Source organism: Dendropsophus ebraccatus, chromosome 5 (assembly GCF_027789765.1).
Source record: "Dendropsophus ebraccatus isolate aDenEbr1 chromosome 5, aDenEbr1.pat, whole genome shotgun sequence".
NCBI classification, from domain to species: domain Eukaryota; kingdom Metazoa; phylum Chordata; class Amphibia; order Anura; family Hylidae; genus Dendropsophus; species Dendropsophus ebraccatus.
Window position 1 is genome coordinate 138230225 of NC_091458.1, and position 13512 is coordinate 138243736.

At 44.1% G+C, this 13512-nt stretch overlaps 1 protein-coding gene across 3 annotated transcripts in view; it reads right to left on the bottom strand.

Moving 5' to 3' along the window:
- Positions 1-11744: 11744 nt before the first annotated feature.
- Positions 11745-13512, bottom strand: part of SPDEF (SAM pointed domain containing ETS transcription factor) — a 30722-nt gene continuing 28954 nt past the window's right edge. For 2 of the 3 annotated variants that reach the window (XM_069972568.1, XM_069972569.1), the window contains exon 6: positions 11746-13072. In XM_069972568.1, the coding sequence (XP_069828669.1) occupies positions 12894-13072 (179 nt within the window). In that variant the 3' untranslated portion in view covers positions 11746-12893. Of the gene's footprint in view, positions 13073-13512 lie in introns of all 3 variants that reach the window. The other variant, XM_069972570.1, reaches the window with a different exon arrangement.

The window sequence follows — 13512 nt, forward strand, 5'->3', positions numbered from 1 at the left end:
AAGTTACTGTACAGTAAGGCCCCGTTCCCACTGAGGAAAGGTAGCGGAATTCCGCGACGGAATTGTCCGCCACCGAATGCCGTTAGCCTCCCGCTCATAATGGGAGTCTATGGGAGGCGCGCGCTCCTGCCCTGTCCGCGCTGAAGAATGAACATGTTCATTCTTCAGCGCGGACAGGGCAGGAGCGCGCGCCTCCCATAGACTCCCATTATGAGCGGGAGGCTAACGGCATTCCGCGGCGGACAATTCCGTCGCGGAATTCTGCTACCTTTCCTCAGTGGGAACGGAGCCTTATGGAGAGGAAGGGAAACACAAGGGCGAACAGAGACTGCAGGGAGCATGAAGGAATGAGCAGGGCAAATGTGGGCACATACATGAAGCACTCTCTGTCCGGGGAGAGAGGGGTTACAGCTATGGAGAGATTACCTCCACAGTCCTGTCCTCTGATGTAAGCCCCAGCCTGAAGTGGATCTGCTATGATTTGGAAGGTGAGGGAGACTTCCTGGGTCAGGGTACAGGGCTGTAGACTCCGCTATGCAGACCATACCCCTCCCCCACTCGCCCTCCCACCCAGTACAGGGAGCTCTTATACCAAAGCAATGCTCTTACACCAGGTCATAATTTTGAAAAACTGTGAGCTCTTAAACCAAAACGCTCTTAAACCAAGGTACCACTGTATATTAAAGAGGATGTACCATCAGGTACATCCTCTTTAATATGACTCAGGGATAGAACGGCGCCATCATGGGGAAGCCGGTGCCGCGGTCCGTTTTTAAACTGCGGCCCGGTTCCTGTGTACGGCGCCATTCTATCAACGGGTCCCGGGCCGAAGCTGAAGCAGAGGAGGTGGGTCGGCCCGCCCCCAGTGGGAGGAATCCCCGCCCCTGTATGACACGGCTCCATTGATTCTAATGAAGCTGTGTCATAGAGGGGAGGGAATTCCCCCCCACTGGGGGCGGGCCGGCCCGCCTCCTGTGCTTTACCTCCAGCCCGGGACCCGTTGATAAAACGACGCCGTACACGGGAATCGGGCCGCGGTTCAGAAAATGGACCGCTGCACCAGCTTCCCCGTTCTATCCCTGGGTCAGATTAAAGAGGATGTACCTGACGGTACATCCTCTTTAAATTACATTTAGACATAGACCTAACCGCTGCAAATACATTATTTTGTTAAAGGTACTCTGGCAAAGAAAATTCTTTCTTTCAGCTTGTTTAGTAAAGTTATATAGATTTGTAATTTAATTCTATTTAAATATCTCCAGTTTTCCTGTACTTATCAGCTGCTGTAGGTACTGCAGGAAGTGGTGTATTCTTTCCAGTCTGACACAGTGCTCTCTGCTGCCACTTCCATTCGGGGCAGGGACTGCAGGACATTGGCAGGGCCGCTTAGCTATTCAGCAGCAGAAGTACCCTCTGAGACTTTAGCGGCCAGAGAATGGGTTAGCGGTGATGATACGGGCCCCAGTGCTGGAGTCGGGGTGGTAAGTGGATGTCATTGGTTGGAGTCCCCAGTGTACCAAAATGCCTCAGTAGCATTTTAAGGCTATGTTCACACTACGTATATTTCAGGCAGTATTTGGTCCTCATGTCAGGTCCTCATAGCAACCAAAACCAGGAGTGGATTGAAAACACAGAAAGGCTCTGTTCACACACTGCTGAAATTGAGTGGATGGCCGCCATTTAATGGTAAATATTTGCTGTTATTTTAAAACAACGGCTGTTGTATTGAAATAATGGCCGTTATTTACTGTTATATGGCGGCCATCCACTCAATTACAACATTGTGTGAACAGATCCTTTCTGTGTTTTTAATCCACTCCTGGTTTTGGTTGCTATGAGGACCACAATACTGACTGAAATATACGTAGTGTGAACCCAGCCTAAAGGGGTTGGCCATTTTATAGTAAAATTGCTCAGTGTACAATATTAGGAAGTGTACTCATAGCAAATACTGACAGCAGCTCCCTGTGTGCCTCATACAGCTAAAATCATACTCCCCTCTTCCAGGCTGTGCTGTCCTGCTCTGTGGTGAGTCTGTCCCTAAGATGGCCGACATGGAGGAGCATGTGACCATGCCCCTAGAGTCCTGTATAGTGAGTAAAGTTACTAATACTGTATACTGAACAATTTTACTATAAAGTGGCCAACCCCTTTAAAAACTGCTAATATAAAAGATATAAGAAAAATATATAAAATTAGAAAATTACCTTCATCCTGAGCATCTCATGCCCTATAGGGACATATCGGCAGGTTAGACACTTCTTTATGTTTTCCTTGAAAGGCCACACGGCACGTTAAAGGATGTTTTGAAGAAGGCGATGGTGGCAGACACCAGGTGGGTTGGAAAATGGCAATGGGGGGAAATGGGTGAGTATACATGTTTGTCATCTTCACCCCCGCCGCCCATGTATATCCACCAAATATCCACCAAAAACAGCCACTGTTTCTGCTTAGGGGAAATAAAGTCATCAATTTTAATTCCAAAAAATGTCTGCCCTTTAAAATCTATAATATTTTATTGGTAGGCGCCAAAACTGATATCCTTACTTCATAAAAATCCACATAAATGCAAGAGGGCACATCTCCGCCCATATATTGCACAACATTCCCAAATCTCACAGTATGTGCAGGACCAAATAACACCATCAGGGGTCGCCACTTCCTGTAAACAATATTACATAGAAATCAACTAGTGGACTCACCACCTCTCGTTGTGTAGACAATTCTCGTGTCAGCGGTACAGAAGGTGATGGGATACTTTCACATAAGACTGTAGCTCCTAGAGCTTTCTGGTACTTTACAATACGGATATAATGCCACCCACCGGCCGGCAGTTCAGCAGTTTAGATTCAATTTTAGGCATAAACTCCTGATCAACTCTGTCCCTACAGTATTTCCTTTTTCTCTAATAAACTGTACCTCTGTCCCAATATACTGTCCCTGTGAACTGTTCCACTTTCCCATTTGCTGTGCGCACAATATACCATGTCACTGTCCCTATATACTGTGCCACTCTACCCATGTACTGTTCCCCTTAGAATACTCACCTCTCCCACGCTGTTTCACTGTAGTCAGACCTGAGCAGAATGATATGCACAGTGCATAGGGGAAGTGCTAGCGGGAAGGAATGCTTAAAGCAACTCTGTACCCATAATCTGATCCCCCCCCCAAACCACTTGTACCTTCAGATAGCTGCTTTTAATCCATGATCTGTCCTGGGGTCCGTTCGGTAGGTGATGCAGTTATTGTGCTAAAAAACAACTTTTAAACTTGCAGCCCTGTGCCCAACGGCCGTGGCCTAGATTGTGTATGCATTAGACTGGCACACCCTCTCTGTCCCTCCTCCCCGCCCTCCTCATCATTTGGAATGCTCCAGGCAGATTGTCTCCTATTCCTCACCTGTGTCAGCACAGCACATTAAACAATTGAATCCTGGGACTGTAGGAGCCTTTCAACGCTTCCTGGAAGTGAAGTTCCATGCTAAAAATCCCTAGAGCCTCCTGGACGATGGGGCCTGGTCAGAGATTTACCTGTTGTTACCCTTATAGTTACCTATTGGTCAGTTTTACTAACTTTGGTTGTGTAGGGTTGAAGAGGGAGTCAGATCCTATTAAGCTTGGAGTACCTTGGCATCCGCTTTTTTCTATTTAAACTCATTGACCTCAATGGAATGATGACACAAATCTGCATGCACACCCTCACAGCTCCACTACATACACACACAGCACTGGTACACACATTTTTATTTTCACACTTTTGTTTTGTCCTCCCCCCCATATCTCTTTCATTTGCCCACCTGCAGACCCATATGAGGTATTTTTTTGTGACGCCAATTGTACTTTGTAATGACATGCTTTTTTTCATAAAATCTGCTGTGAACCGAATAAATGTGTTGATATTTACTCCGTTCTCCACATAAAGTGATATTAAATATGTTTTTTTTTATTTTTTATATTTTTTATAAAAAAAATAGGAAAAGGGGGGTTATTTAAAGTGCCCCTCTCGTTATAACTTTCAAAATCAAAATCAGCAGGTGATTTGATATAAAACAAGTTTTTAATTTACATTCATTATATATATATATTTTTTAGTTATCATGGAAAACACAGCACTTCCTGCGTTCAGACTCTTTGGTGGAAAAAAAGAGACTAAACGCAGGAAGTCCCAGTCATCTGCTCTCACAGAGAAGGCAGTCATGTGATTGATGGAAACATTTATCCGTGACACTCTGTACTGGCCAGGACTTCATGAATTTAGTCTCTTTTTTTTCCAACCAGAACAAGACTAAAAGGCTTCAGGAGACTGTACCTGGACACAGTAAGTATAGCTGTTATATAGCATGTCTTCAGAAGACTCGACAGGGATACAAGTAAGTATAGCTGTTATATAGCTGCCTTCAGGAGACTACACCTGGATATAGTAAGTATAGCTGTTATATAGCTGCCTTCAAGAGACTGGACCAGGATACAGTAAGTATAGCTGTTATATAGCTGCCTTCAGGAGACTGGACCTGGATACAGTAAGTATAGATGTTATATAGCTGCCTTCAGGAGACTGGACCTGGATACAGTAAGTATAGATGTTATATAGCTGCCTTCAGGAGACTGGACCTGGATATAGTAAGTATAGCTGTTATATAGCATGTCTTCAGAAGACTGGACCAGGATACAAGTAAGTATAGCTGTTATATAGCATGTCTTTAGGAGACTGGACCTGGATACAGTAAGTATAGCTGTTATATAGCTGCCTTCAGGAGACTGGACCTGGATATAGTAAGTATAGCTGTTATATAGCCGCCTTCAGGAGACTGGACCTGGATACAGTAAGTATAGCTGTTATATAGCTGCCTTCAGGAGACTGGACCTGAATACAGTAAGTAGAGCGGTTATATATCAGCCTTCAGGAGACTGGAACGGGATACAAGTAAGTATAACTGTTATATAGTTGCCTTCAGGAGACTGGACCTGGATTCAGTAAGTATATCTGTTATATAGCCTAATTACTCAGAGTCCTAAAAGAGTGTATCACTTTCATAAGGGAAGGGAGGGACTGTTGTGGATTGATAATAAAAATAGGAGATCATCGGCGAAAGTGGAGCATTTCAAATAGGTGTCCCCTATTGTAATATATAGCAAGCAGTCATCTGCATCCCTGCACAGCATCAGCATTACAAATCGCTTGCTAATACATAAAGGAGTGTAGACAGGGGACAACCCTTCCTTGTTTGATTGCTTATTGTGAGTGGGGTAAAGTGGGGGGGGGTGCCATTGCCCCGAATCTGGGCCTACGGTGTTTGATAAAGGGCCAGAATGCGACATATTGTAATCTCTCCTATTCCTATTGACTGCAAAACCACCTCCAAGAATCCCCAAGCCACCTGGTCAAATGCCTTCTCAGCATTAAAGACTGTTTATTTTTATGTAGTGTAAGCAGAAGGGTTTTTTACACTAAGCAATTTTTTTATTGAATTTTTTTTTTTGTTTTAATAACTTTTATTAAAGAAGAAAGTGCAACTTCAAGAGTACAATAATAAAGAAAGCATGTGTTAAAGGAATTAATATTATTCCCCACGCAGGGGGCGTCATATATTACAGCCATGGTAGTCATACAGGTCTTGATGCTAAATTAAATTAAATCAGGGTCATTACAGGTTAATCCAAAATGCTATCCATTTACTCACATGTAACATATGGCTTTATAATATATCCCAAAAGAGAAGGTAGGAGAACAAGAAAACAAAAGAAAGGAGGTAACCATGTAACATAGGAATCGTGTGTGAATATGGTTTCCTGGTGAGTATGGTTTGGTGAGGGGTTGTGGTCAGATCAGATGGAGGTTTGTCAGGATGTAAGAGACTGGTCCCAGAGACCACATAGAAAACTGCCGATGGATTCCAATTCTTTAAAAAGATTTCCAATTTGTCTGTTCTGATAACCTGAAGATTTTTATAAACCATTATTCAGAAAACGCTATATTTCTTAAAAAATTTTATTTTAAATGTCACTTTTCCGTAGCACCAGGTTCACTGGCGTCAACAGACAACCCTTTGGCCCTTTTCTAGATCTCCAGAGTTAACTGCAGAGCATTTCCCCAGTATCCAATCAGATCGCAGAAAAACCCATCAATATGATTTGACTGGAGAATGTTCTTTGATGATTAAGGCTATGTTCACACTACGTATATTTCAGTCAGTATTGTGGTCCTCATATTGCAACCAAAACCAGGAGTGGATTAAAAACACAGAAAGGATCTGTTCACACAATGTTGAAATTGAGTGGATGGCCGCCAAATAACAGTAAATAACGGCCATTATTTCAATACAACAGCCGTTGTTTTAAAATAACAGCAAATATTTGCCATTAAATGGCGGCCACCCACTCAATTTCACCATTGTGTGAACAGATCCTTTCTGTGTTTTTAATCCACTCCTGGTTTTGGTTGCAATATGAGGACCACAATACTGACTGAAATATACGTAGTGTGAACATAGCCTTAAAGGGAATCTGTCAGCTGCAATTTACAATCCAAACCGGTAACACTGTAAGATAACTTTTGGACCAAGGAGACGCATGTTACCTTTCATATATCAGTCTGTGCTTCCAGAACATGGAAAAATGCTTTTATTCTATAATACAAAGAGTCCAAGAGTTTCTGAGCTCCTAAAGTGCAGCAAGCTGTAACATATCCTTGCCCCCGCCCTTCCATACCTGACTCTGATTGGGGCTCAGCTTCCCGTTGTGAATGAAGCAGGGAGAGGGAAAGAGGAGACATTCCAGCTTGTAGATATTTAGGAGCTTGGGAAAGACTCTTTGACTCTTTTTGTGCCAAAGGAAAAAAAAATCAGTTTTATACCTTCTGGAAGCACAGACAGATGTATGAAAGGTACCATGTGTGTCCTTGTCCTAACAGCATCTAACAGTGTCAGCAGTTTGAAATGTGAATGCTTTTATTCTCTGATACAAATAGTCAAAGAGGCTTTCCTGAGCTTCTGATCTGCTGCAAGCTGGAAAGTCTCCTCTTTCCCTGCTTGATTGACACCTGGAAGCTGATTCCCCAGCAGGGTCAGGGATGTGAGGGGGAGCAAGGAGGTGTTACAGATTTTAGCAGATCATGAGCTTGAGAAAGGCACTTTGACTCCTTTTTTTACTATAGAATTAAAGCATTTTTCTATGTTCTGGAAGCACAGACAGATATATGAAAGGTACCATGTGTCTCCTTGACCTAACAGTTGGAACCTGAGTAACAGCTGGCAGAATCCCTTTAATGTGAATGAAGGGTCACAAGAACAATTTTTTTTGTCGATTTGTTTTCTGAATTAAATTTAAGCAACTTCTATATACTCTTCAGTAGAAATTTAGCTGCCACTGAAAGACCAGACTGCAAGAGTGTGACAGACTTTCTTCTCTATTTTATTTTTTTTGGGGGGGGGGGGGGGGGCACATTTATCAAGGTCTGAAAGTGCAAAGAAGTGATTAGTCACAAATTTGTGCATACTTTTTATTATTCTGTGCCCCATCTGCCATTGTCTTTGAATAAAGGGAGGCTGTCAGGATGGTATCTTTGCGGAGCGTCATGTGTCCCTCTGCTCATGCTGTGCGGCCGAGAAGGTGCTGATTTTCTTGCATTCTGTTTCTGTGTTTTGTTTTGTAGTGTGTGAACACTGGTTTATATGCTCACCTTTGTTGGGAGACACACCCGACTTCACCTGCTGAATTCTGTCTGGCCATGTCATGGTTAATCTGTGTTTGGGTTCTGCTGTGACTGACAGGTCATCCTGCCAGTGGATCTGTCTTGTTCTCAGGTGTCTGTGCTTGGAGATCAGGGGGATGGTCCAATTACATTCTGGACCAGAACCCTGGCCTCCTATATAACTACCTCAGTCTGGGATATCTTTGCCGGATATTGAGCTTGTCTCTGCCTGGTTCTGTGTTTCTATTCTTGCTCTGTTGATTCTGACCCTGCTTTGCCTTTCTGACCATTCTTGTTTGCTGCCTGCCCCTGACCATACTGCCTGTATATTGACTTTGCCTTCGGATTGTGATTTTGTACTTTTGCTGCCCGTTTGTTGTGACCCGGACTGTTGACCATTCGTTATTGTGTTTTGTCTGTCTGTCTTGTCCTTGTGTCCCACCTAGCCAGCGCAGGGACTGCCGCCCAGTTGCTCGCCGCCATTTTAGGGCGGATTGTGGCAAATAGGTAGAGGACAGTGGGCGGGGCTGAGCTTAGGGCTCACTGTTTGTCTTGTCCTGCTGTCCGGTTCCTAACAGAATATCCGGCCATACAATATTTTTTTTAACTCCTTACCTGTGGCCAGTAATGGACTCAGCACAGGAGTTATCTGCCCGCTTTGAGGGTCTTGCTACCCTCGTTTCTGAGCTGACCAAGCAGGTCCAGCTATTGGCCCAGCAGCTACCAGCTACCACTCCTGCCACCCCAGTGGTCACGCTCAAGGAGCCTGACAAGTGTTCAGGGGACCTGAACACATCTTTGACATTCAAAGAAGCTTGGGTTAGTCACCCCACCCCTAGCTCCCTTGAAGAGGCCATTTCCCTGGCAATTACAATTGATCGCACGCTAAGACTAAGCCATGACCACCCCTGTGTCATTGATGTTCCTTCTGTCCCCTCTAAACCTTTGCCTTCTATGTCTCGTCCTCTGGTCACCATAGAGGAACCTTCAGCACTGGGCAAAATTAAAAGATCCCTGGCCCGAAAAGAACACAGAAGACTGAACGGACTATGTTTTTATTGCGGTGAAAGTGGACACTTCATCAGCTTTTGTACCAAGCGTCCTGCAAGGCCAGATCATCAGCGTCCAGGTGACTACCAGGAGGGTCATCTGGGCGCCCAGGTGGGTGTAGTTAGTGTGTGTCCCGCCGAGGATACCAAGTCTGCTGATTTGTGTAAGGTGGAAATTGGCTCTGTATATCCTGGTGATTGTGCCATATCTGTGTCTTCATGTAATGCTGAAATTGGCTCTGTGTCTGGTACCGATTTGAGCGGTTATGGGAGATCTGTCAGGAGACCAGTTGTCCATCACTTGGAGTCTGATTCTGATGAATGGGAGACGGACGATGAGATCTCTAGCGATGTTGAGACATGTATTGTAAGAGGTCCGTTTCCTCCCAGGTCTGGTTCGTCTGGTGAGGGTCCTGAGGCCCCTCATAAAAGGGGGGGTACTGTCAGGATGGTATCTTTGCGGAGCGTCATGTGTCCCTCTGCTCATGCTGTGCGGCCGAGAAGGTGCTGATTTTCTTGCATTCTGTTTCTGTGTTTTGTTTTGTAGTGTGTGAACACTGGTTTATATGCTCACCTTTGTTGGGAGACACACCCGACTTCACCTGCTGAATTCTGTCTGGCCATGTCATGGTTAATCTGTGTTTGGGTTCTGCTGTGACTGACAGGTCATCCTGCCAGTGGATCTGTCTTGTTCTCAGGTGTCTGTGCTTGGAGATCAGGGGGATGGTCCAATTACATTCTGGACCAGAACCCTGGCCTCCTATATAACTACCTCAGTCTGGGATATCTTTGCCGGATATTGAGCTTGTCTCTGCCTGGTTCTGTGTTTCTATTCTTGCTCTGTTGATTCTGACCCTGCTTTGCCTTTCTGACCATTCTTGTTTGCTGCCTGCCCCTGACCATACTGCCTGTATATTGACTTTGCCTTCGGATTGTGATTTTGTACTTTTGCTGCCCGTTTGTTGTGACCCGGACTGTTGACCATTCGTTATTGTGTTTTGTCTGTCTGTCTTGTCCTTGTGTCCCACCTAGCCAGCGCAGGGACTGCCGCCCAGTTGCTCGCCGCCATTTTAGGGCGGATTGTGGCAAATAGGTAGAGGACAGTGGGCGGGGCTGAGCTTAGGGCTCACTGTTTGTCTTGTCCTGCTGTCCGGTTCCTAACAGAGGCTTTGCCCAAGATATATTACAATTTATGTCTGCACCCAGGTGTAAAATGAGCTAAAATCTTCTTTTGATAAATTCCCCACTTAGGGTATGTGCACACAACGGAATACACGTAGAGGCTTTAAGCAGATTCCACTCCACAGCCTCCGCTTGAAGTTCTGGCCATCCCATAGACTCAATTATACTCACCACCGAATTCCGACGTTTGCCCAAAGAATTGACATAACAATTGTTTGGGCAGACAGCTGAATTCACCGGCAAATATCATTGAGTCTAGGGGATGGCCAGAACTTCAAGCAGGAAATACATGAGTGACATCTGCTTGAAGTCTCCATGTGTATTTCGTAGTATGCACATACCCTAATGGCTAGAGATACAAACGCTAGAGGATATCTCACACAGGCAGGAAAAAAGGAAAAGTAGATGCAAGGCAGACAGCCGAAAAGAGGACCAAAGGAGAAAATTGTTTTGCACCATAAGGCTATGTTCCCACAATGTAAAAATAAGGACAAGTAATGGGAATAAAGGGAATCTGTCAGCACCTGGGCCCTACCTGAGTTGCTGACAGTGTGCTGTAGCTGGCAGTCCCCTAGTGAGCAGGTTTAACAATATCTGATTGCAGATCAGTCCTCTGTTGGCAAATACTGGCTGACAGCTAATCGAGCAGGAGGCCGGGCAGCAAAACATAATCATAAAGAGAGGGAGGAGGGAGCAGTGATGAGGCAGCGAGAGTGCAGCACAAATGTTGAGCCACAACTCCTCATTGACTCTTTATTACAGTAGGAGGCTTGAGACTGTGCATAATCCACTCCACAAGCAAATTACCAAAAGGTACCAGGCTATATAGGAGGAATGTTATACCCATATCAGTTATTACTACATGCGATAGCAATTTCATGTTAAGTATCATTTTAACCTATAGATCTATTCATTTAAATTTAATTTATAATAAAAGTTACATTTTGTGTGGGAGGCGGGTGTTTATAAGGGATATTGTACTCCGGGAAATATACTTACCAACTACCGACCACCAGTCCTGTCACAGCCCGGCCACCGTTCTCATAGCTGATAGTGGTGGTCTGGATCCTAGGCCACCGCTGTCAACACGACAGCAAGACAGAGGGGCTAAACTTCAAATGAAAACAACTTTGCTAATGCAATGTATTTCCCATCACCTAATAATAGTTTAGTTAATGGAATACCCCTTTAAGACAGTTTGTTAAACAATGTACATTAAAAAGAATTACATGTATTCCCTATTCTATCCAACTAAACCTGAAATGACGGGGACCATTTAAAGATCTGAATATCATTTCCTTAATAGTAACATAGACCCCAGGTCCTAACAATGTCTACAATTACCAGTTATATATATAATTTATTGGTATAGCACATGAGATATTGTATAGACCATATCTTGGCACCTTTCAGTTTATTAAGAGATACTATAAAATGGGAAATGACTAAAGCATTAGATATTCTATATACAGGAATTAGGTGAAATATTCAGGACATGTTATTTTTTTCCTACTTGAAGCGATTTTTACGGCAGTGTTATAATCTACATTACATAAAGTAAAAATTTATTAAGAAATCACATTATGCACCATTAGGGTATGTTCACACTGAGGAATAGGTGAGGAAAGTTTTCTTCTTAAATTTACTCTTCTTCAACTCTGGCGGAATAGGAGCGGAAATCGGAAATTCAAAGCCCTAGTGACTTCTATGGAATTTCTCCATTCTTTGGAGAACAACAGAGCAGAAATCTCATTGGACACAATGGGACATTGCTCTGTACATATTTTACTTCTAAGAAGATTTTCAGTGGTTTGTCTCATATGCTGGAAAATGTTAACCCCTGCCTGACCGCAGCAGGGTTTACTAGCTGAAGCCCTGCTGCGGTCAGGCAGGGGTTAACTAAAGTTGAAGAAAAAAAAAAACAACACCTGTCACCCGTTCCCGGCAGCTGCGTATCTCCCGTCATGTTTCTGGCGCAGGCATCACGCACACTGTCTGCACTGAAGGTCCCCGAAGCTATCCCGCCAGCGGAGCGTCTCATCGGAGAAGCTCGGAGACGCTCGGCTGCCGGGAGAGCTTTCGAAGAATGACAGAGGCTTCTGGGATGAGACGCTTGGCTGCCGGGAGAGCTTTGGAAGAATGACAGAGGCTTCTGGGATGAGACGCTTGGCTGCCGGGAGAGCTTCAGGGACCTCCGGCACAGGCAGTGTCTCTGCATCACACTGCCTGTGCTGGAAACATGAAGGGAGATGCTCGGCTGCCGGGAACAGACCGTATGCGGCGACCATACCTGGTGTTTAAGATGACCCCCAACTTCAGAGAAGATTTTTCGGGGTTAAAAAGTCGTCTTATACGCCGGAAAATACGGTAAGTGCGGATTCAGCTTGAAATTCCCTGCCTATCCCTCAGTGTGAACATCCCCTTACTTTCTAAATCTGCTGTCCATACCTACCAATGAATTCATCGATTTTAGCCATACAACCATATTCTCGCTTTCTGGGTTATATTATTACTTCAATAAATAAATGTTATAAAACGTATTACTTCATAGAGTTTTAAAGACTGACAAACATTCATTCACATTAAGCTTTGCTCTAATCTGTAGGTTTTTTTTTTTATATATGTCTGCAATGCTTTTTGGTCACTCTGTCCTGCTTTCTCCCCACCTCCCATTGTCCCGTAAGGTCATTGAGTCCAGCAGGTCTCACATCAGTGAGTCCCTCTAAGCAGGTAGTGAAGAAGACTGAGTGACTGCGCAGCTTAGACTTTCCAGTGTCGGCTAATGTCTCTTGAAGCATGACTTTTTGCAAACAGCATGTGTGTGATGTGCACCAGGGCTTGATCACTTTGGCAAAGAGCAGAATCTATGGCTATGTGTCACAAACATGATCTGTAAGAAAGAGTCTCTACCGGAGTGCACCTGCTCTTTTTTTTTTTTGTTTGTCTTCTATTAACTCTTTAACTGCGCCGACTTTATAGAGGTTGCACAAACTGATAGACAAGGCGTTGCGATACATCAGGCTTGCGGATGATGCCTTTTTTGTAGTACTGTCGGATAGAACGACTCAGTTTATCGTAGTTCATTGCGGGTCGGTTCTTTCTGATTCCCCAAAGGCGTGCCACTTGTGCAGAATCTTCAATTTTAAAGATACCTGAGAAAATAATAGATTGACAATGTGAATTGGGCTGCATGAAAAGGCCGGTCTATGGTGCCAGGGCTTTATGGACCCTCTAATACGTAAGATCTATACGTTACAGGGCTGGGTTCACACTACGTATATTTCAGCCAATATTGTGGTCCTCATATTGCAACCAAAACCAGGAGTGGATTAAAAACACAGAAAGGATCTGTTCACACAATGTTGAAATTGAGTGGATGGCCGCCATTTAATGGCAAATATTTGCTGTTATTTTAAAACAACGGATGTTATATTGAAATAATGGCCGTTATTTACTGTTCTATGGTGGCCATCCACTCAATTACAACATTGTATGAACAGATCCTTTCTGTGTTTTTAATCCACTCCTGGTTCATTCTATGGATTATTATGAATTAGTGGAATAGATGGAGGGGAGGCCACTCTTATCCCTC